We start from the raw sequence: 24,875 nt of genomic DNA on the forward strand, positions 1-24,875 counted from the left end.
TTACTTCTGTTACTATAGTGATAAGTGCAAAGAGGTTGAATTTGAATGGACCTTGAACATATGCAAGGGACTTTGTTAATATATAGTAATCCAAAGTGACTGTAAATTATAATCAGTCAGAGCTATCAATGGGAAAAGAGATACTTTACAAATGCTGTTATGCTGGGTTTGGGAAGGGATGTGAGAAAAAACTATCATCAGGTCCTCTCTGCAGTGGACTGAATGGATCCACAATGCTGCTGGAAAGGACAAATATATTAAAAGTGAAACAAATGAAAATTGATTATTAGGTCAGTTAAATACTTTAAGCAATTAGTTTGAATATAGTAATAAACGTATCTTTTCAAGTTTGTGGTTTGAATATACCAATTTGCAGTGTCAATGAGTAAAAAGACACCTTTTTAAAGATAATAAAGTGCTTGTTCTGGGGAGTCATGCTCATATATGTGGGATTTCCTGAAGCTCTTAGATTTCCCTATTGCTATTTAAATTGATGGGAACACCTGATACGATTTTGAAAATTCTTCTAGTGCCTCACAGCACGTTTGGTCCTTAAATATGTTTAAAAATCCAGTCTAAATGACTGAACTAATATTATTTCACCCACTTTTTTCCCTACCTCAGGGGAATAACTTATAACTTTTTCCTTTTTCTGTTTAGGGATAATATTCACAGAGGACGCAGTCACGATACAGCGAGGCTACCAGGACAGTTATCCTGGTGAAGGAACAGTGTTCTCAGGGTGATTTGGCCACGGGACCTAAGGCAGAAGAGTTAGGAGGTGCTGGCTTCCTATATGTGATGGGTGTGGACTTCTGCATCCACTCCTCAGTAGACAGGAAAATAAAAAAACCCAGGCAGCCCAAGACTGAAACAACAAGGCTTTTGGGTGAATGGCAATAGCAGAGGGAACCTGTGGAAGCAATTTTTCAGATCTATTTTGAGACAAGACATGATTTCAGTAGCTGGTTTTGTTGAACCAGCTCTAATACCCCCCCAAGCATCTCTGGTGATACCCACACTCAGTTTTTCCTCCTGCTCCAATCCCTCCAGCTCTTGCATTCATTGTATCTTATTCTTCCCATTCTCTCTACACTGGAAAAGATTTAAAAGCCTTTGAAAAGCAAATAGGTCACTTCCAGTGCTACCATAACTTGGAATGTTTCATCTATGCAGTTATTGTTAATTTAAATCTATCAACTATTAATTCAAATTCCTCTAAAGGCATGCCTAGCAATTGTAGCCACAACTAACAAATACTCTGCAACTAAAACCATGTCAAGGTTTTTTTCAACAAAAATAGTTCGTGCACAGACAATGAAAATGGAAATTAAAAATGTTTGAATGTGTTTAATTAAGGGTAAGGCACAAAGGACTATGATAGCTTATTCACAGCTGAAACTAAAGGTAACTTGCCATTTTAATAAACAAATGAAGCAAACGCCTAGTCCAGTATTTTCCTTATTGCACCCTTGAAGGACAGAGATATCTGGGAAATCTTGTGGAAGAATAGTGTGTGAAAGCATATTATTGATGCATTTTCTTTTGTTGTCCTTGTGGGAAATATGTTATGGAAGGGGTGGAGTTTAAAGATTATGGAGTCTCAGGTAGGATTTACAAAAGCAAAGGTAATTTGGGGAACAGGGTGCTGGAAAGAGGTAAGATTCAGGGAAGAAGTCAGAAAGTCTCAGTCCTGCAGACTTGTGGGGCAATACTCAGTTCTGTTTGCTCTGGTATTTTGATCAGTAAAGTCCATGTCATTCTTGGAAGGAATTTGGAATGAGAAATGAGTAGCTGCACAACAACTGCTGGAAATTACTTCGGAGCTGGGAAGTGTTGGGTCTCTGTCTTTTAATTTCCTGACTCTTTTCTTTGGAGAGTGGCATTTCCATGGCCACTTTCTTGAGTTTCCCACTGGATCACACATCCAGAGCTCACACCGCCTCCCATGGAGGCATGCTCACCAACAAATGGACAGCACTATCATTGTCAGAGGAGTTAATAGCTTCTTACTAAACATGTATTTATTTGTTCCTCATTTACCAGGAAACTTTATATAGAGTCCACCACTCTGAGTTGCTGTAAGAAAAAGAATTCCTTGAGAGCAAGAAGGGGATAACTGTAAGCTGTCTCTTATGGAAATCCCTCTGACATTTGGGAAGTCCTTTCATGGGAGATAAAGGGAAGGTTTGTGTAGCTGTTGTTACTGCTATTTGCTTAGTGTATCTTAGCTGAATTTTTTTAAAATCACGTATGATTTGAACCAAAACCACCACCTTTGTGAAGAGTTGTGTTGTTGTAACTGTACTTCACAGCACAGAGTTGTACTCTCTGCCTTAAAACAGCCAAAGATTTTATTGATGACACTGTAGTATAGTAAGCATATGGGCATATGTGAAAGTAAGTAGTTGATCAAGGAGATATCTAATTATTAATTTGTTGGCAGCCTAGTTTGTTCTAATACCTTCTTGGATCTGACTCATGGTCAGATATTAAAGATGATGACTGTAGGATGACTGGGAATACAAAGCACTTTCACCACACTGGCTTCAATATGTTGTCATGCTATAATGATTACAGTTTATTCATTGTCAATAACCTGTTTAAATATTTGAGAACAAAGTGGTGTGGTTATATAAAACTTTGTTCAAGAAAATGCAACTCTCAAGATCTCTTTTAAGCACTGCTGTTGTCATCTGCATTCCCCTTTGATCCCAACCACATATCCACATAGTAGCTCTGAGGATCTGTGAACCATTTCTCCCTGGTTTGGGTTGCAGCTGCTCATTGGAACACTTCAGAACATCTCTTTGAAGAAACATGGTGGTGACAGTGGCTGATCAAACCCCAAATGCTCAGAAACCTTGGGGTGGGGGAAAGAAATCCATATGTCAGAATCCTGTCACATCTTGAATCTGTTATTGGAGGAAAAACAAGCTAAAGTTTAGGGCACTGTTTGGGAATCAGAAAAACAGGTTCAGCTCTCAGTTTCCAATCTAACCATGGGAGGACTGTTTCATTCTCCTTGTTCCTTAGTTGTCCAGGTGAAAATAGGTCTCTTCTTTCCTGAAAAGCCTTGTAAGAATTCCTTCATTAAGTGCTGGGACAGCTGGACGCTCTGATGATGGCAGGAGCTCAGATGGGTGCAACTGGACACATGAGATGGGGTTATCCTCTGATGTAGGAGTGATTTAACCCCAATTGATATATGTTGGTAGGACAGAGATGTGTGCTTTAAGCTGTATGCTTGCTGCTTCTAACTCCTGAGAACTTTGATGTCAGAGCAAAGAGCACAGTAATTTAGCAAGCCATGGACTTGCCACATGGAAGTCTACATTTACCCTTTGAAGTTATTCTCAACAGCATCTCATCTCAGTGTGTAATTCTCATATAACTCTAATCTGGAGAGTTTTTATGGAAAAGCTGGTCTTACTGCATGGATTGTAGAGACTTATGGCAGGTCTCTGTGTTTTACTTCTGACAGTTTTGTAGAGCAACAAGGTAGAGAGGATGTGAGCTGGAAACTCCTAGTCTGCAGCGTTGGTCTAATGTTTTACTAATTTACAGCTTTGGTAAAATTATGTTGATGGCATCAAGTCTGCAAAACTATGTTTCAGGGTATAATATGGACCAATGATAAATTTTTAGTGATGAAAGACTGTGAAGGAAAGGGCACTGTCCGAGTCTAGAAGTCCAGGCTGAGCTCATACAACAGACAAATTACATGGAGATGAGTGTGAGATATCACTGGTGGGAAGAAAACACAGAGGTTAACACTGTCCTTTTCAGAGTTGTTTCTATAACATGAACCTGCAATTGACATTATAGCTTTTGCCTCTTCAGTGTAAAACTGTAAAAAGGGCAAATACTAAAAAAGCTGTACTAAAAAAGCAAATACTAAATGATAGTGCTTAATTGTGCAGAGTATTCCTGGCAATAATATAATTCAAAGTCTATAATATATGTATGCTTTTCTTTTTGGAAAGGGTTCCTCTGATTTCCAGTAGCACTGTCTGACTGCCCAAATGAAGTGATCCCCCAGGAGCTTTAGATTTCAGTCCAGGCAGCCAACCTGGAGTCATCACCTTGCCAAGTAGTGCTCCCCACAGCCAAGTTTACTGCTGAATGACCTGCACAGGGAAATAAATGGATTTCATGTGACTATTTTGATGGTGCCACCTTTAAGGATGCTCTATGAATACCAGGCTAAGCAAAAATATTGATATACATGATAAAAAAACTTGTCATTTCTATTTTTAGGGAAGGGTGTGCTGGTTTTGTCTGTCATAGAATCAATTTTTTTCACAGTAATTAGTATGGGGCTGTGTTTTGAATTTGTGCTGGAGATAGTGTTGATAATATAGAGGGTTTCATTATTGTTGAGCAGTGCTTGTAGAGAGTCAAGACCTTTTTTGCTTCTCAACCCCACCCTGCCAAGAAGTAGGCTATGGGTGCACAAGAAGTTGTGAAGGGACACAGCTGGGAAAACTGACCCCATATGACCAAAGGGATGTCCCAGACCACAGGGGGTTGTGCTCAGGATATAAAAGCTCAGGGAAGGAAGAGGAAGGGGAAGGGGGTTGGGAATATTTGGAGTTATGGTATTTGTCTTCCCGAGTAATGATGGAGTCCTGCTTTTCAGGAGATGGTCAAACACTTGCCTGAAAATGAGAAGCAGCAAACTAATTCCTTGTTTTGCTTTGCTTAATAAATCGTGTTTATCTCATTCCATGAGTTTTCTCACTTTTACCCTTCTGATTCTCTTCCCCATACAACGAGGGGAGGGTGAGCGAGTGACTGTGTGGGGCTTGGTTGCAGGCTGGGGTTAAACCACGTCAAAGGGATTGCATACTTGTTTGCAGAGTTCATCCTTGTGGGGCCCTGAATCCTAAACTGAGGCCTCTTGGCCCTTTCGTGATGCAAACAGTAATTTAAAATATACATCTGCACAGTGCAAAGAGAGAACATCCAACATCTGTCACATTCCATTATATTGCCTTGCTGCCATTAGGCTATTATTAGTCTTTAAACTAAATATATCTTCCCACAGGCTGCTAACCATAATACCTCATTTAAGTACCCATTCCTTTTATTGCCACAAACTGTTCTGAACATCACATAAATGAAACTGGAACATCACTTGATGGACTGTTATCATATTTTTCTGCTTTATTTTATTTTAAATGAGAGGAAACAAAACTTGCCAAGTCTTGTTGTATGGTTTGAAGAAAATTAAATGGATTTCCCTATCGTTTTGGTGAGGGAAGTGAAGAGAGGCTTCTCTAATGGAGATCAGCTGCAGGCATTTGGTTCCACAGTAGCAAGGGCCCATATGCTCTTGCTGGTGTATCAGTTTTGTCTTGGGTCTGTAAGACTCTGGAATGACTGGTTATTTTTTTTTTTAACTGTCTTTTATTATTAATTATCTGACTCCTCTATCTTTTCAAAGCCGAGTGAAATAAAGACATCGTAAGAGAATAGAATTACTCTGAGCAAGAAGTTAGCTTGGAAGTGTTTCCTTCCCAAGTTGAATGCTCTGTTTCTACTGGGAGCTCTGCTCAGCAGTTTGGAAAAAACTGCTCAAAACCTCAGGTAGAATTTTGAAATGAGTTGTGTTTTTAATTCACATCAGCACAAATCACAGCTGCTTGCTCAGGGACAAGATCAGTGCCCTTCCCTAGGCTGCTAGGAAGGATGCTCAGGAAGCTTCCAGCCTGCATCAGAGTTTGGCAGCACTCACACTACATCTGTTCCCATATATCAAGCAGTGCCCACTTATCTTGCTAGGTCCTGGAACAGGATCATCCACATGGTTTAACACAGTGCTCTCAGCATTATTTCAGCCTGGACCAGGTAGTGCCATCTCAAGTGGTTCCTGAGGTGGGTGGGTGCTAGTGGATACCAGCGACAGACCTGGGGAGTAAGGGAGCAGTGTTGTGGACATGAGCCTCCCCTATCCGGGGTCTCAGTCCTGGAGAGCTATCCTGACAACATTTAATTTCAAAGCAGGGAAAGTGAGAGTCCTGCAGGCATGAGTGCGTCTTCAGGGGCTGCCTCCCCACCCCTTCTCAGTGAGCTAGAGGGTGGCCACAATGCTCCATCTAGAAAGTCTGAGCAGAGTATCATGCCAGTGCAACTGTGCAGCTTCTGGTGTCTGACCTGGAGCATTCCAAGTTACACCAAATACCTGAACGTGCCTGGAAATGACTTTTTAATTGCTTGTTTCTGAGGATGTTGAGTTTTTGCTAGAAGACTTCACTGGCACAGAATAGAATAAACTTTTTGAAGTTGGCCATGTGTCAGTCTGACTGCAAAGGGTGAGTAAGGTGCAGACCTTGTTCTGACCATGACCATCTGCATGGTGCAAAACAGGGGATTTGGCTCCAGAGGTTCCATAGCAGCTTTCCCCTCTCTTCAAAACTCCTCTGAGCTGAGCTGCCTTCTCAGTGCAGGCAAGGTACTCCTACACACTGGAGGCACTTGGTTTAAGCTAATCCTATCTTCTAGTTAACATTATTTATTTATTGTTTTACATTATTTATTATAGCACTTTACTTGTTAAATATGAAAACAGTAACAGTCCATTAGGGGTTACTCTTTCCACCCCATGCAAGTCATCCTTTTACATAGAAGTGAAGACCCACACAGACCCTGAGCAGATCAGCTGCCCAAGTCCCTTCTGAATAGCTTGTAGGGGCTGGGACTGGCAAGGAAAGGTTTTATCTGCTTTTCAGTGCCATGACTGCAAGCCTGCACTCACAGTCTCGCTGACCTGTGTGGATGTGCTGGCCCGAGGGAGCAGTCCTGCTGTGTTACAGCCCAATGACACCAAGTGGCCATGTCTCAGCTGGCTTTCCCACCTTGAGCTGTGGCAGCCATGGCTTCTCAGCCTGCATCCCCTGGGGGCTAAGCAAGGTCTGGGCTGCTGACACACTGCAGGAGGGATAGAGGCTTCAGAACTTGTGTGCAAGCTGGCTGAGACAGAAAATTTGAGCTCTTCTTTGGGCCAACAGTGCAACAAAGACAAGCCTTGCATTACACGCATGCCGTTGCTCTGGAAACTTGAAGCCTCCCATAAGCAATGCAATTACTAGCTGCTTATCACTTTTTCTTCACCAAGGAGGAGATTTTATTAATTCAGAGAACACTAAGAGCATAGAAAATATGGGGTTTTTTTACAAGGTTTCCTCCTAATAGACTTTAAAGAAACCATATTTCTTTCTCTGTAGTTTCTACCTAACTCCAGAAGGCAAATGTATAAAATCTCTTCTATCAGCCTGTAAACATTTCCCGTAGAAATAAAAAAGATGAGACTCTTTTCTGAGTTACCTGATCTTGAGCTGGCATGGAAGTTTGTTTAATGCACAGTAGCTGCTGCACCTCTTCAGCCAAAATAGATATACGGCTGCCGCTTACCTCAACTCTTTTCTTGACTTGTTAACAAAATGATTACTGCAATGTGCACATCATAAATCTAAATGTTAAATGGCAGCTCATGTCCTCTTTCATTCTAGCTGAATTAGTTCCCTTAAGGAACTAATCTGTAAGGCTATTAGCTGTCACAGTAAGTACAGGTATTGAAAAATATTCTCTTTAGGGGATGAGGGAGTGTTTGAAAGAAAAGTGTATGAAAGAAAAGGCTCGGCTATAAGACAACAGGGTTTTACAAGTTTTTTAAGCCACTACAGTTCTTGATGTCTAAAAATGCCTTTGTAGACTTGCTGCCCTGTGCAGTGTCTTCTGGGACTCTGCTTTTTCCTAAAATACTTTGTTTGGGTTGGCTCCTGTATGAGGTACTTTTTAAAGCAAAAGTGAATGAAAGTGAGTGGTGTCTACTGAGTGCTCGTAAGTGACCAAGAACTGTAGGAAATGTGTTTTATTTCCCATAGCCTAAGGAGGCCACAAGGCAGAAAACCCCTTGGTGGGAGCCCTGCTGTAAGAAGGGGTAATGGTGGCAGTGGGGAAGCCTCAGAGATGGCTGAGAATGGGATGCCTGACACACTTCCTGCAGCTGCCCTACCCAGGAAGGAGATGTCTGCTGGATTCAGGGTGGGATGGCTACAAGGTTGCTTGGCTTTCTGGTACAAAACAGCAACTGAGCCTAATGCAGCAGGGAACTGTCTCCAACATTTGTTTTTGGAGGGTGTTTAGGACTCATTGTCTTTGAAAACTTGCCCCTGTGTGCAAATAGGTAAGGGAAAGGCAGTTTGAGTACAGTGGCCTCTATAATGGAATGCTGCTGAGAACAGCATTTATATTTTCAAACTTTAATAATCTGGCAGTCCCCACTGTGGCCTTGTGCTATTTGGGTCTATCCCAATTTTACTGAAAAGTGTTGTTCAAAAGACATATTTTGCATGCTAGTAAGAGCGGACCTCATCAGAGTTACTCTAAATAAGATTTCAGAACCTTATTTTTCCTCTCTAGGATATTTTACAGTCCCATTATGCAATATTTTGAACAATCTTAACAGCTATTCTTTCCTTAATCGTTATCATTGGTCTTGTTTCTTTTTTCTTTTTTTCTTTTCTTTTCTATTCTTTTCTCCCTTGATTTTTTTTTTTTTTTAAATATTCCAAAGCACAAGGTGATGCCCAGACCTTTGTATTTCAAATGTACAGTTTCTTTTGTCTGTATAGAAACCTGCACCTCTGCAGGTGAGTGAGCTTGGGTGTTCAGCCCTGGGAAGTGGTTCTGTGTGGTGCTCTTTAGCACACCAGCCACAAAGGGGTGTACGTACTCACAGCAGGATGAGGCTGAAGAGGAAGAGAATTGTTTCAGCAAAGTATGCTGCCCAATCCTCCTCTTCTGTTGACAGGGAGCTGGATAGTCAGCAGGCTGAACAATGAATACCCTAGGCAGCATGGCACAAGAAAGACACCTGAATCCCCTCCTTACCACCTTGGGATAGACATCATGCACTAATTCGGTGTAAGTGGCTAATACAGAGTGCTGCAGAGTGCTACCTGCTAAAACCAGAGTCTTCCAGTTAATCCTCACATCGTGAGCTACCACAAGCAGTGTTCATTTTTTCTACTCAGTACACCAGACAATGCACGTGGAGGGACACTGGCTGATGGCTCACCAGCTAACATCAGCAGAGGATGGAATGAGGACTTCTCCTCCTTCTGTCATCTCTTTTTGCAGCATTCACATACTCACAGTCAGGTACCTCTCCACTTCTCATCGTTCAGAAGAAATTCAGTTCTTTCTCTGACACCCCACTGAAGGACACAAACTCCAGCATGGATCCATGTCCACAGTGAAGCCACCTACACAGGCTGGACATGGTGCTGTGTCTTTTGTATGGGTGTAATTGTTACATAACAGATGAGGCCATATCTGCAGAGTGGCAGAAGGTCCGATGACAACACAGGTACACCTGCAACCCATCTAATATGGATTACAAGTCACAACTTGGCTACTGTTGTTACCTATGACAGCAATAATAACAGACACCTATTCTTACTCAAATAATATCTTCACTGTATGCAGGTGAAAGGTAGACTCTTACCTTGTACTGGCTAATGTATTCCTACATTTACTGACTTCCACTTACATCTCAATTCTGCATATAAAAAGTAACCACCTTTCTAGTTTACTAAATCTAATTTTCAGCCTGCCCAGAGCAGATTTTGCTCTTTCTCTTTTATAGTCGATGGTTTACTTTCCTAATTTTAAACAGAAAAAGATTTACTAACAAAAAATAAAATGAAAAGCAAATATCATGAAAATACTCAGAGAAATTATATCAGCAATACAATATATTAATATTTATTTAATTGCTGCCATTTCAGGTCAGTTTCCCTTAATATTGGATATTGTTGACTTCAAATAAACTTTAAGCTATAATTGTTCACACATAAGTACATCCTTGATAGGGTGGAGATGGTGGCCATGGTTGGAACAGAGTTGGAATTGTTTGTGAACTGCACACTGAGACTTACTTCACTTTTAACTGTTTGCTTTTGCAAGGATAGCAGTCCAGTTGTGTTACTGAATTAATATTTATAACCATTTTTTAAAGTGTTCTGATCTGGGAAATCATCATTGCATATTTTTAGATCAGATTTCTGAGTAAAGAAAGTAGTGGTTTGCTATGTGCAAATAAGATGATGTTACTATTTTTCAACTGCCCCTACTTGCAGTGGAGAAAGTTCGTTCAGCAAGCAAAAGGAAAAATTTGAGCTTTCATAGCAAATGCTGTTTTTAGCCTGCTTCGATCTTTAAACTAAGATTATACTCAACCACTCTTTCTCATTGCACAAGCAGACCTTGGAAACCCGTACACTAAAATTAGGAGGCATGTTTGCATTTTCAACCTCTCCAAGCGCAGCACTGCAAATAGTTCCTTCCAGCTATGTCATTATTGTACAACATAGGGTTTGGGTTTTTTTAGAAAGCAAATGTCGTTACTTACATCTCTTCCACATTGCTTTAAAAAAGTACCTGCTTTGTTTGGCAAAATGAGCGTGAGGACCGAAGCTGCCCTTACTGCAGTGTCCTTGCTGACCCCGCAAGCATAGGAGTCTGGGTTTGTTGCAGGCACTTCGGCAGCCGATGTTTCATCTCAAGGGTAGGTGTGAATGCAAAGTTGTGACTTTTCTGTTTTCAGGAGATGGAGAAGGGGTCACTAGAACAAGTTCTGTGCTCTGTTCAACAGTATATTATTAGTCTAGAAAAAAATGAAATTCGAGGTGTATCGTTCTCTAGAGTCATGTAATCCTGGTACCTGGGAAGCTGTACACCTAAGAGGAATGACAAAGATTTTGCGTAGACCTCCTCATGAGCAAAGATGAGATGGTGTATTTTAAGGCATAGTGATAGAAATTCTGGATTTTTTTTTTTAAATTATTTTGTTGTTTGGTTCTTTTCATTCTGAAGGCTTCTAACTAAAGTTAATTACCTATCTACCATTTCAGTGCTTCATATGCCTGGAATTGCTCCTCACAACTTTTGCACAGAACAACCAAGAAATCTAACTTGCTTAAATAAGAGCAAGGAATGATTTGAGAAATGCAAACAACTGAAAACCCAGCTGCTGCAGTCCGAAATTGGGATACCAACAGAAAAGGAACTGCTAGGATTAAACAGGAAACCTTGGGCCACAGGGGCTGGGGAAAAACCCACCATCTAAAGGACCAGACAAGATCCATTGACATTCATTTCGTGTGGATTGTCCGGATCTCCCCCAGCGGGATGTGGAGAGACTTTGCATGATGCTATCGGTCCCTGCAGATATCCCTTTGTTTTCTCCCCTCCCTGTGTAATCCTTATTTCAGGAAAAGCTGACCACCCTTCCCCAGTGTAATCTTGCTCACTGGAAATATCAAATCCCTTTTCCCCCACGTGTAAATAATGGATCCGAGAAATGTAAATCCCTTTTTTCCCTTATATCATCCCTCCTACTGGAAATGCTAATAGATTGTGGAATCCCCTATTTGGCATAACCCTGCCTCCTTATTAGCATGTTAAGCCCCCAAGACTCTTAAATAAGCGCTTCGAGTGTTCAATAAAGATTCCGATTTTTACCCCCATATCTGGGATCATGTTAGCTTTATTGTACCCTTACACCCAGCGAATCCTTCTTGACTGGAATTAGGCAGTCCAGCCTTTAATTGCATACAACCTAAACTCTGTCACTGCTGAAAAACTTAACTGCTGCAGTTAATCCTTGCAAGCACTACACCACACTTGGAATGGGTGTACTGTGGGGTACAGGCTCTGTTCAGGGTCACGTGTACAAGACATTCTTCACAAAGCACTTAGCAGGTGCGGTGTTTTGAATACAGACTAAAGGTTGGCTTGGGGCAGAAAATGAAACAAGGATTGTTCTGGGTGGGGTAGGAGACCTGTTTGCATTATATAGGGGTTTGTTTATGTTTGGTTTTGGGGTGAGGTTTTTGTTTGTTTTCGTTTGGTTTTTTTTTTAAATTGTTTGTTTGTTTGTTTTGAGAGAGAGAGAGAAAGAAAAAAATGTCTTATTGCTAACTTGCCAATGAGGGAAACTTCTAGGAACAGACCCCAGTTTCTCCACTTTGCCACCAGATGTCCGTCATGAGCAGGGAAAACTGATGACCTGAGCGATATCGAGAAGCCTGTATTCGCAGCATTTTTGAAGATATGACAGTGAAAGAAAGTTCGAGGGAAATTACATGTTACCACTGAGTTTTGGATGGCAGATACGCTACGAAGGCTTCTTGGCAAGCAAAAAATCCTACCAGTAGCGCTATAATATGTGTGTAACTAACTCTTAAAACGTGTCTCAGCCTGCAGCAGTTGTCAAATACACATCCTTTTTTTGCTCTCCTCCAGAGAATTAGGCATGTAGCTCTTATCCCAAGTCTTAAAATCCTTTGGAGAAACTTGTCCTTTCAGATGGCAGAAATATCCGAAAGCTGTCACTGCAGGTGATCTCTGTAAGAAGACTTTAGTTCTTTTCACCCTCAGCGAGCTGCTGAGTTGATGCTATAACTTTCCTAGGTCTGATAGCGCTAGCTGAATCCCACAGTGAAGCATTCACATCTACAGGCAAGAGGTATTTCCAAGCATAAATAAGGTACAACTCTGTAAAGCACTGCTAAAAAAAAATAAATGTGAAAGACTTAAATTAAACTTAACAAAAGGTGCAATGACTTCTTAAGGAGGGTATTAGCTTCCTAGTTACACAAGGGAACTTACCTCAAGAATAAGGTAACTTAACAGGGAAGTACTAGAAGGTTTGCTGTGTGTCCCTGTATGCAGACAGCATCAAAATTAGGTGCCCGAATGCTGCCAACTGTTATCACAGTTGCTGTTTATTGCAGTAATCCCTATGCAAATGGCAATATTTCAAATATTTTTCTTTCAGATTAAAAATGTAAGGGTGATACACACTTGAGCATCAGAGAAGCAGGAACACCCAAGCGCTGCCCTGGAGTTTAACACTGTCTATTGCTAGATGTGCATCATCTCTTCCTGACTTCAAGAGGAGCAGGGGACACTTCAGATGGAAAGCTTCACTCCTCAGCGATAACCGTACAATGGGGCACTTCCCGCTCTTGTTGTCCAAACAGAAAGTGGAGGCTACAAAGCTCTTCTGGAGACAGCAACGTGAACTACAGCCTAATAGGCTCAGAGACCGGGAAGCAAATGGCTGTGGGAAGTGGCTGCTCTCATCTCTCACCACCTGCAGGGTAATTACCTGCCTGGGAAATAACCCTCACTTGTCAGGGCTCCTGCACTTCCTCCCAGCCTCCAAATGTCCCTCCTAAGAGGCTACAAACTGTCCTTCATCCCTCTCGGCCCATCAAGGGGACAGCTTGTGCAACAGGCTCTCCTCCTGGGATCCTGGGTTTTCCCAGCAGGATCCCACACTATCTTGCCGAAGGAGAGGTGTGTTGCTCATCTTCTCTCTGGGAGTGAGCCCTCATCTCCCCATTTAATAAAACCAACCTCATTGCTCTATGCTGAGCAAAGTGGATAAATGAATCACCAGTGTGAAGGTTTCCCTAGACATTGCCTTCCTGAGTCCCTGGTGGGTGACACAGACCTCTTTCATGAAGGTAATGGGATCCACTATAGCAAAAGGATCATGTTGAGTCTGTGCTGTCACATACACTCGCATTTTCAAACTCTGAGTGTCTTCACAAACTGAAAAAAGAACAGTTGCAAAAGTAATTTCCATACTCTTCCCTCCCACTCCATCCCCTTTAAGATGCCTTTTTTCCTTCCAAAACAAGCTTTAAAATACCCAGTATTACAGTGTTCCTTGACTGGTGGAGTTAAAACAAACATCTGTAACCTTGCTTTCACAGAACTGAACACTCAGTGTAACCTCCACTTTTGAAAATAACATATTCTGTCTTGAATATTCTCAGCTGTGTCTCTGGGAAGCTGAATATGAGCTTATTGCCAGATTCTGATTCTAATAAATTTAATGGAAATTTTGCCAGTGACTTCAAATGGTCCAGATATTATTCTCAGGGCCAACTCCTCTGAAATTATCCCAGTTCAAACCTAGAGCAATTGCACTGATTTCAGTGAGACTAGTCTGGATTTAGTCATCCAACCTGAGCAAGATCCATGAAGTCAGAGATTAGGATATGGAAGAGCTGCTTCTCGCTCAACCAAACTGCTCTTATTATAGTGTTGGGTGGCAGGTTTGTTCCTCACCCCCCACCCCTTTGATTGAAGTGATGATATCAGAGTTGCAACCTTACTGTAGGAACGGGTATGTTCTTTTATGGCACTATAACCTGCCCCACAGTATGCAGACAGGTACTCCATCGATCAGGGCTGTCAGGGGGTACCTGTACCTAGCCATTTACCAATATTCCATGATCACACTTCTGCAAGATACTCCAGAAAAAGCTGTGTGGGATACTATAACCTGTTAAAGAGAACCGTAACACTTCTTCAGATTTAGAACAGGTAGCACTCCACCTATTTTCAGGATAAATAGCCAACACCCGCTATATACATATAGCCAACACCCTGGGGCCAGGAGGGGTGGCCCAAATCCTCCCTTTAACAAGAAACGAGCCGCCAGAGTCGCACGGCAGAGGCGGCTGGTGCCGCTGTTCGGCGGAGCGCCGCTCCAGCGCAGCAAACCGATGACAACCGACGGGGCCGGCGCTCCTGAACCTGCTCCGCCGCCGCCCGCCCCGCCCGGCCGCCCCCGCGGGGCCGCGCTACCTGCGCCCGCTCCCCGCCCCGGAGGAGCGGCCGCCCGCCCCGCCGAGAGGCGGGCGCGCTGGTGATTTGCCTTCGCCGCCAGCAGCCGCGCTCCGGCCAGCCCGCGGGGACCGGGGCTGCAGCCGCAGGAGCCGCTCGCTCGCTCTGCTCCCTGGCAGCGGGAAAAGTTTGCAGCTCTTCACCCTGCTCCTTCTCCCCCCACACGCAGCGCCCGCGGCCCGGCGCGGATCCCCCGGGCAGGGGCATGGCGAACTGAGCGCCCGGACCGGGCCGGGGGCGGCCCCGCCGCACCTGAGCGGCGGCAGCGGCGGCAGGGGGGTCCGCACCGCGGTGCTCCGCGGGCGGCCATGCGCGGCGGGGGCGAGCGCTGAGCCCCCTCAGCCTGGCCGCCCCCCGCCGGCCCGGGCGATCCCCGCTGCCGCGGGGGGGCAGGGCTGGAGGGCGCTGGGCAGCCCCCGGGGAGAGCGGGGAGCGGGGACCTTGGCTGCCTGCGCCCGGCCGAGCGCCATGCCGCGGCGGCTGGCCTGGCTGTGCTGCTGCTGGGCGCTGCTGAGCGGCGCCTGCCGCCCCGCCGAGCCCGCGCTGCCTGCGGAGGGCGGGGAGCCACCGCCGCCCGCCGCCGCCTCGGGCTTCCTCTACCGGCGGCTGAAGTCGCACGAGAAGCGGGAGATGCAGCGGGAGATCCTGTCGGTGCTGGGGCTGCCCCACCGCCCCCGGCCGCTGCCGCGGGAGCCGCCGGCCCCGCCGCCGGGACGGCTGACGGCAGCACCGCGCTTCATGCTGGACCTCTACCACTCCTTGGCCGAGGGCGCGGAGGGCAGCACGGGCACCGAGCGGGGCGCCCGTCCGCCGCCCCCCGCCCCGCCGCCGCTGCCCAGCCCGCAGGACAGCGCCTTCCTCAACGACGCCGACATGGTCATGAGCTTCGTCAACTTGGGTGAGTGAGTGAGTGAGTAAGTGCCGGGCTGCGTGGAGCCCACCCAGCCACCCATCCGACCGCCCGTCCCGCCGACACCCCTGTCCCGGCGAGAGGGGGCGGGCGGCTGTTCCCTGGTGGGGCGCGGCGGGGTCGGGGGTTTGCTGGTCGGGCAAACCCACCTTGTGCTGCACGGGTTTCGGCCAGGAGGGCAGCTCACTTCGGGGAAGGGCAAAACCTCTCGCAAACAGTAAAAAAAAAAAAAAAAAAAAAAAAAAAAAAAAAAAAAAAAAAAAAAAAAGCCCCAGCATACAAAACCTTGAAGGGAGGGGGAGGGGGGAATGGAAGCGAAAATAATAATTATTTTTTTAATAGTCTCTTTGGCCCTGTTCTGATTGTAGTGGTCAGAGTACGCCGTTCAGACTTAAACTCACCTTGCTCTGGTTCCTGGGCAGTAGAGCTGGGGTCATGCCAGAGCGCAGGTTGGGCTCGCTCTGCGCAAAGTCCAACAGCGCAGAGATGCCTTTGTGGCTTGAACAAAGTACATGTACCCTACTCCACGATGTCCTCATCTTCTCTTTTTTGTTTTCTTTTTAAGGGGTTCAGAGCTAGTGTGGCGATGAATATGTGACTCGGTGTAGGTTATTCTAGTGAGTGAGCCCAGGAACATGATAAAATTTGTATCATGTGGAAATCTTGAAATAAGTTCTGTTAGACTTCAACCTGCTCTTCAAAACATCCTGTCAGCGAGATACTGATGTGAAGGGCTCCAGGGTGGGCATTTCAGTAGGAAAGCCATTAAGCTTTTTACGTAGAGGAGCCCTTAATACTATGCAATTGTAAGGAAGCAGTGTAATTAGATTCAGCCTAATGTGGAGAATGAAAATATTTCAGTTGGCAAATTGCAGTTCTTTTTTTTTTTTAGGGAATTCCTGTGAAGCTCAAATGTCTTAGCTGGTCAGCTGAAAACCGCCTTTTCACCAGTGCTGCCAGAGCTGTGTGCCAGAATGACACCACCTGTGAACAGCTTGTCTCGTTTTAAAAAAAATACAATTTGTTGTGTGTTTACTCATTTTGAGCAGGGATATGGTACTGTAGCAGGAAATTTCTTTGAGCTCCCAGCATGGGTACATGTGTTCAAAAACTTTGTGAGTGCTGTATGTACCTAGAACGAGCTGGTTGATTTTTTTACCTGATGGAAAGTAGGTCAGAAGTGCTACGAATAGTTGTTGAAGGATTTGTCTACATTGAAACCGAGGTGATTGCAACTCGTGTGGGCACAGCTGAACTGTCTTAGGTGCTCAGCCCTTACAGGAGTGCAAAGCCCTGTTGGCACCAGATAATGTGGGTGTGTACCTGTCAGGGTCTCAGTTGCCTTGTTTAAAGTTAGTTTGGGTATGTTTAGGTGGTGCTGACATCTCAGAGCTTTTGAAAGAGACATCCTGAAATCATCCATCAATGAAGCCAGCGTGGTCTATGCTTAGCTCGGAACCTGAGAATATTGTACAGGTTTCAAGTCCAAAGGACACCTGCCTGTATTCTTTTCCTCTCCCAACTTCATCAAACCTCTCTGTCCTTTAAATACACAGAGCTGTTGCTGCTGTCTCTGTTCTTTGCCTTGGGGACTTTTAGTACCTATACTTGGAGCTGTGAATTTAAGAAGTGTGGTGCTGGCTGTAGCTGTCTAAGCAACCCCCACAGCATGTTTTATTTGAGGGATGTGAAACAAGGTGCTTGCAAGGGGCTAGGCGGTTCCCAGAAGAGCTGATTTCAGGGAGAAGTGTGAGCATGTGGTGTTTCAGAAGGTATTTAGCTGTCTATAAAGTGCCAGGAGAGTAGTATTAGATGGTAGACCTAAAAGTATGTGTTTCTTTTGAAAATACACCCTCCCATATGATTCAAATCAGTTCTGATAGTTTGGATCTAGGCACTTATGTAACAACAAGGAAAATTTTTTGTGTAATGTAGTAAAATAGTGTAATTGAAATGCTAGTTATGAGTCTCAGGAAGCATGAATCAACTGCAGAAATTTCTCATCAAACTTCCAAATTCCAAGTCATAAACCATAATGTCATTTAGTGTGATTGTTTGTTACCAGAGTGTTGGCAAATTGATGGGCTGAGACTGAACAGCTGTTTGTCTGTTTTCTGTAGCTTCTCTGACATGTCAGGGATTTTTTGGGGTCTTTCACTTGTGTATTGACATTTATTCTTCTATTAAACAATAATTCATGTCAGAAAACTAGAGGAAGCCTAAGGTTATATTCCAGTATAGAAACTGAAGTTGTGATGGGAGAAAGCCAGCCTGCAATCTGTCAAAGTAGCTTATTAGATGAAGTCAGAAATGCAGCAAAAGATGGTGGGATCACAGCAGACAGGGAAGACTTCCTGATCTTGAGTACACTGACTATTCCAATGAAGTATAGGTCAAGCAACCCTGAAAACCCACAGCTGAGGTCTGCTTATAAGCAGACCTTCCAGAATTATTTTTGTTGAGGTTTTCTGCACATGGCCATTCCTATAGTTACTTCTGTTCATTTCAAACTGACTTCTGAAGAACTTCTGTTTCCATTACTGTTCTCTCAGGATGAGGAGTGTGTGGTATTACCTGGGTATATCAGGTGCAGGTGTATGAGGCTGTGTAGGTGTTAAGTCAGTGTGGGTGACCTGGCCTTCAGGTACTGATACTGCTTCTGCAGCACAGAATCAGACAAAAGTTTGATCCATCTCGTTGCACTGGAAAGCCATCATCTAGGTCAGCTGTGCGGAGAAGTCCTACTTAGTCATGAAAGTTTGCAGGTGTTGATGTTCTTTAATTTTTCCAGCCCCGTAGCCCAAAAGGAATCACTAGCTTGTAGTCACAGCTGATCTTAAATGCACAGTGCTCCAGCCCTTCCTGACCAACATACATCCTTCAGTCTGGGGATGCAGCAGATGTGTTTTCTACCTGGGGAAGGCTATATTTCGTTATATGCTCAAGGTATGAGTCCTGTTTGTCAAGGTCTTGCAAAGCTGAGGGACTTTAGTGAGGTCTTGAATTATTCAGGCTGTGCAGGCTTGTCTCGGTCTCAAAGGTGATGATGTCCTTGGAGAGAAAAGACAGTCTGTCCTTGGTAACGTGGTCCGTATTTTGGGAAGATGATCCTAGAAGTGTCTGTTTTGTGTATTTTCACTAGGATGAGGCACCTAAGAAGTGCCTGTTCCTTTTCATTTATCACATGGGAAGTCTGGATAGCTAGAACAGATGGAAACATCTGCATGTTAGATCTCCTTAGCTGATATTCATTGACCAAACAGGGTACCAAGCTTCTGTGTCATGGCAATGGCTTTATGGCAGGGTTGTGGGGCTAAGGGCAGGAGGCAGGGGAGTGCATTGTGGGCCAGCAGGTGTTTTTGTGAAACTCTTCAGCTCTCCTTGTAGGAACAGCCTTGGTATCAATGTGTGGCATGTCTTGACACAGTACTATTAGTGTTTCCTGTTTGGATAAGGTACCTTCCTCATGGCACCAGACAGGGTTATCTCCTCTCGGTGAAACAACCCAGGGTCAGTATGGAGATCCCTCTTGAGGCGGTGATGCTGGATTGGCAGATGAATTGTCAAGCATCCCTATATTTTACTACCATTTTAGTGAGAGACGTATCAAATTCCTCACAACCACCACCTTTTCCTCTTTCCAGGGAGGTGAGGAGTCACCGCTTAAACCCAACTGCAGACTAGGGTCAGGGGCTGTGGCAGATCTAAAGTCTCCCTGGTCTTCTTAGGCACATCAGTGCTGATATGAAGGGGATTTGCCCTTCATCCTCTATTTTGCTGGCTGATGTCTTCAGAGTAGTGCATGCCGTGGGTAACAGCAGAAAATAAGACTCTCTAAGACTTTGCTACTTTAACTGTATCCAGAATTATTCTTGTATAATTAAAGGTGCTGTTGAACAATTGTGCGTCGAAACGGGGAAGAACCTGTTCTGGTCCTCAGCCATGCCTTCCTCTCCTGGCATCCACACTGAGGGGGAAAAAAAGCCATGTGCTTCCCACAATCAAAAATGAGGAATTCAATGGCAGTCTTTGTGGGTTTCTGCCATGACTGAAATCTGGGCCTGTTGGCAGCTGGATAGCTGTGCAGGAAAAGTCTGAACCCATCAAACCCTCCAGAGATAAGGATCGTAAAAAGTGTGCTTTTGGGGTGTGGTGCTTGGTTATTCAACCGAGTACCTTTTTGCAGGAGACTAATAGCGTGGATTCACTGTATCTCTGTACTTTTGGAGAGAGAGTATTCCTTTTTATCATAAGACCCACAGGTCTCTTGGGAGGACTTCATGCAAAAGGTTGAGGGGAAGCTCACCTGTTTGCCAGACAGCCCTGTAGTGAGCCCTGAAGCTTTTCCACTTTTGATTTGAGTTGGGACCATGGTGAAAAACCTCTTTTATTTTTGAATTTCCAAACTTCAGGCAATCACTATCTTCTCTGCAAGACTTCAAGTGTCTGCTGGGGCATGGGTGCTCCCTTTCAGTGCAAGGGAGCTGCTTGGAGGTAAATGTAGGACTTGCTGTACAAATACTCTCTCTCCCTTTGCCTGTAAAGGAGCACCTCATGGATATGACGTCTTCCAAACAGGCTTTTCATCTTTTTGGCAGCTGTCACCTACCAGATTTTCCTCTAGGAATGATCTTGCACAAATCCGTAGCACCTTAGGCGCAAGCAATATGCCTTTGTTCTGCATGGCTTTTCACAGGAGGGAAGAAGTGCTTCAGGATCCTGACATGCATTTCTAAAGCAGGTGAATTTTTTCACCTGAAGGATTTGATTGGCCACCTGTCTTTTTCTGGGTACGATGCTTGTTGTTGGAGGATATGAAATTAGGTGACCAAGATGTATCAGGGACGTTGCGTGATTAGATTGATGGGACCGTACCATTCATACTGTCATCCCATCTGTTTATACTCTTGGCCACGTGTTGTAAAGGTCAAGACATCTACTCACAGGGAATAACCAGAGTGTGTGATGCTGCAGATCTGGCTGTGCTGCCAGCTGGCTGTGTACAGCCTCGCTTGCTCGGCATGTGAGCAGCATCCTCCGCGTGTGTCCAGAGCAGGCCAGTATTAGAAATCATGAAGCTGATGATGGGAATGAGTTTTACTGACTTCTGCAAAACCGTGTAGAGTAGGCTTCAATGCCAAGACAGATTCCCAAGTGTCAAAGAGCAGCCTTACTTTTGCTGTTCAGCTGATGCAGCTTGAGGTCTTTGTTTATGTCATCTCCTTGAAGTAGTTGTTGCTTGTGAGCTGCCTGATGACACGATTTAAAAAAAGGGCAAATGGTCTTTTGGAAGTCCTCAGCTCCTCTGGACTTGGAATTTGGGGGACTACAGTCATCCTTCTGCCTTTGGTCAGCAGCCCTGGAAGATTTGTGGCTCCTGGAGAAGCTGCTCTTCAAAACCTGTACTGTTGAAATGAGTGGAAGGTCATGTTTGTGTAAGCAATGTATCCAGGTCTGACTGTCATCTGGACTAAGCTACTGGAACCAGACTGTGTGGCATTAGTAGGAGTATTCTCTGTCTTGTGAAAGCTTTTCAGAGCTTGAAAATTTAGTCTTAAATTTGTGTGAAATGTTCAAGTCTTTCTTACAGCAACAACAAAAATTTATTGTAATTGTAAAAAGCTAGTATTACCAAACTAGTCTTGATTAATTCAAGCCAATTTTTTTATCTGTAAATAACTGAAAAGTTGCATTTTGAATTCGAAACCCAGGTGTGTTGTTTTTTTTTTTTTTAAATATGAGCAGAACTTCCTAGTTCTTTTCCTCAAACAAAATTGAAATTAAGTCACTTCTTTTAAAAAGGTTTTCTTTTGGCAATTTTCTTCCAGCTCAACACAGCTTTAGCAGAAAATCCCTTGGGCAGCTGTCATGGATGTCTTGTGCTGAGCTCCTGCTGGGACTGCTTGCTGCAGGTTTGTACCTCTGCCAAGGAGCTGCGGATCCTTGCTGGGTCTAGCCTGGTGCATTGCAGCGATGACACTCTCTCTCATAGTTTTAAATATAAACTTTTAAGTGGTGTTTGTGATTTAGGAGGAAGGAAGGTGGTGTTTAGACTTTCCATGCCCCAGAGGCATGATTCTTTTTAGGTCATCTTGCCTCATTGCTAACTTGTGGTGGGTTAAAAAGGAAGGTATGAGTTACTTGGGATGTAAACAGTCCCATTGTGTGTTTCTGCTGTATCCCGGCAGATGCTCAGTTATGCAGTGAAATACTGTCCCCCTACTAATCATTTAGCATTTATGTCTGACCATTCACGTAGCAGTGTGAAACAGAGAGAAAACACTATCGCCCCAATGAAAAAATGGCTCATGATTGAGAGATTCCCATTTCTTTTAGCAAGCATCAGACCTCAGAGCCTGGGAGATGGAGGACTGGAAAGTTGTCTTCTGTGCACCTGATTCTTGGAGGCTGGTGTTGGGTCACAACTGTTTGATGAGGCAACAGTTTCAAACTGAAAGAGGGTAGGTTTAGATTGGATATAAGGAAGAAATTTTTTACAACAGGAGTGGTGGGATACTGGAACGTGTTGCCCAGACAAGCTGCGGATGCCCCATTTCTTGGAGGTATTCAAAGTCAGGTTGGATGGGGCTTTGAGTAACCTGGTCTACAGCTCATGGCAGAGTTTCAACTGGATGATTTTTGAAGGTCCCTTTCAGCCCAACCCACCTGTGATTCTAAGTGTAGTTAGGGCACTTGGGACAGGAATTCTGTAGCCATGATATGCTGAGAGTGAGGAGATGTGCCTGAAAACCCTTCAGCAGGTTGTTTCTTTTCTTTTTTTTTCCAGCCATGGTTGTCAGAGGATGAGGAGTGTTGCCTTCTGTGGGGCTGCAGGACATGCAGTAGGGGTGGCTGGCAGCAGCACCTCCAAGAGGCACCTGTGGCCCCGTGCTTTGCACCTGGAGAAGGCTCCCAAGGCAGTGGCTTTGGGAAGGGCATGGGGCTGCAGCTGCCACAGGGCTGTTTGAGGAGAAAAAAAACTTAATTAAAGAAACTGAGTCCCCGTGGGATTGCAGGGGTGTTTAATACCTCGTAATGCACTTTGATTCCTAAAACCTGCTATGGATTGGGGCTGGCATTTCCTGAACTTTCAGTTACTTAAGAAACAGTCTTGTAGTGTTGGGTAGAGTTTTGGAGTGGATTTTCTTGTTTGTTTGTTTTTTGGGTTGGTTGGGGATTTTTTTGGTGATGTAATGAGATTTTTTTTGTTTTGTTGTTAAGGGCACAAAGATTTTGACAGTGCTGCCTTCAGCTCTTTTTATTTTATGTTGCAGTGTTCATCATAGTACAATGACAGAATTGAATCAGTGCTAGCAACAGTGGGAACTTTTGGCAAAAAAAGGATAATGTAGACAGAGCCGAAGTGTTCTGCTAACTAAAATAGTAGCTGTATTTTCAGAGACCTAGACATGACTGTTTTGATCCAATGTGGTGTTAATCACAAGAATACATAACTGCTTTCCTGTGAACTTTCCCCTTAAAAATATCCAATGATATCACCTGATGTTTTGCACGAATGCTCAGTATAACCAGAATTTAGAACAGCTGGCTCCATATAAACTTGGAACATTCATAGGTCAAATATTAGTGTATAAATAAAAACGTTTTGAAAATGAAAACAGAAGCACAGTATTTGAAATATACTCAATGTGCAGATGTACTTCATGGCTTGAATAGCTTTACAAATTAATCAAGACTGTGTTAACACTTGTTCTGAAGAGTCGAATTTCCTGATAGTAAATGAGTCTTTTTCAAACAGTATTCCAAAGATGTGTTATTCTGTGTATTTTAATGGTTGTGTGCAGTATGAGAAATGTATGAATCGGCTATTTGAAGCCCTCTTTTAAAGAATATATATATATATATTTGATCAACCCAAAATCTTGTCAAATAGAGAGCCACAATTTCCTTTATCAAGTGCCGGCTGTAAAATATGCCATGTTGAAAGCATTCACACAGATGTTCATGGTGAGGTACTACTGTATGCAGTGTTCTTATCTTGTCGCTTACTGCGTTGTGTTCATGTGGTGTATGTGGTCAAGGTATTAGACACTCTGTTTGTACAAGGGCTAAGGGGTGACATAATGTCTATTGAAGCACAAGTGTTTAGCTCCACACTAGGCAACAAAGAGCACTTAAAAAATGAGAACTGTTTAGAGTGCATGGGCAGGTTGTGATAGTTGGACCCATAAGCCAAGAGGTATTGGAGGGAGGAAAGAGTCAGCAGCTTTGGTGTGAAACAGATGTGTCTTCTTGCATCCTTGAATCTCCTGGTCTTTCCAAACCATTTGAGAGAGAAAGATTGAAGAGTAAAGCTGTTAGCAGTCAATTCCAGTCCTTTTACAAGGAATAAAATTCTCCAAATAATGTTGAACCTGTAACAAGCACGTACAAGATGCAAAATATTTGTTTGCCTCTGTCTTTGTAAGCCCTATAATAATACAAAGTTGTTCAGACATGAACACTTACTGCAGCCTAACTTCCATATTTTTCAAACTGTGTTAAAAGTGTCTGGATTAGGGCTCTGTATCAGGGAGTAGAGAAGTGGTCAGAGCTTTAATTCCTCGTGTCACAGAGGCTCAAGCTCCCTCCGGCCAAATCCAGATGAGCAGAGGTCGAATCACCAGATGCTCTGCAAGAAAAAAGGAGAAAGCATTTGCTCTATCACTTACCACCATTTCTTTGCATCTTATGCCCACACTGGTGGTGTGGTTCAGATCAGCTGTGATAAACACACTTCTTGATGCAGGAAGAGGCCTTTTAAGTTTTTAATGTACCTGAATCTTCATCACAATGCCTGGCCTGGTTCCTTAAAACATTTACCTGCAAGCAGTGAGAGGCTTCTCTGTGAGCCTTGACTTGTGTGCACGATTTTGATGCAAAAATATTAGGAGCATAGTTCTAAAATTTAAGCCTGGTTTGAAGTTCATATTTTGATATCTGCACAAATATTTGATCCACAAGTACAGACTCCAGGTGCTCATCTTAAATGATGAATCTTGGCAAGAAACCCCTTCATTTTAGAGAAACAGCAGCCTCTCTTGCCCACAAACTGTCATCCTGAGACAGTATTTCAAGCATGCAAACCCTTTTGCTTAATTATTGTAACATCAAACATCTTTGACATGAAAGGGACCAAGCAGTGGCTATGCAAGATAATGACTTGTTTATAAGAATAATTTAAACAGCATATGAAAAGGATAAACATGCATGTCCTGCCAAAATTCACTGTACGTTCTGCAGGCTTTGG

General features: G+C 43.8%; 1 protein-coding gene across 1 annotated transcript in view; it reads left to right on the plus strand.

Annotated features, from left to right (window-relative positions):
- Positions 1–14,685: 14,685 nt before the first annotated feature.
- The window catches only part of BMP6 (bone morphogenetic protein 6), an 87,732-nt gene continuing 77,542 nt past the window's right edge, over positions 14,686–24,875 (plus strand). The window contains exon 1 of the mRNA XM_027745051.2: positions 14,686–15,613. Coding sequence (XP_027600852.1) covers positions 15,184–15,613 — 430 coding nt within the window. The 5' untranslated portion in view covers positions 14,686–15,183. The remainder of the gene's footprint in view (positions 15,614–24,875) is intronic.

This window comes from Pipra filicauda, unplaced genomic scaffold (assembly GCF_003945595.2).
Source record: "Pipra filicauda isolate LSUMZ 115617 unplaced genomic scaffold, ASM394559v2 scaffold101_size5749837_pilon, whole genome shotgun sequence".
In the NCBI taxonomy this organism is placed as follows: Eukaryota; Metazoa; Chordata; class Aves; order Passeriformes; family Pipridae; genus Pipra; species Pipra filicauda.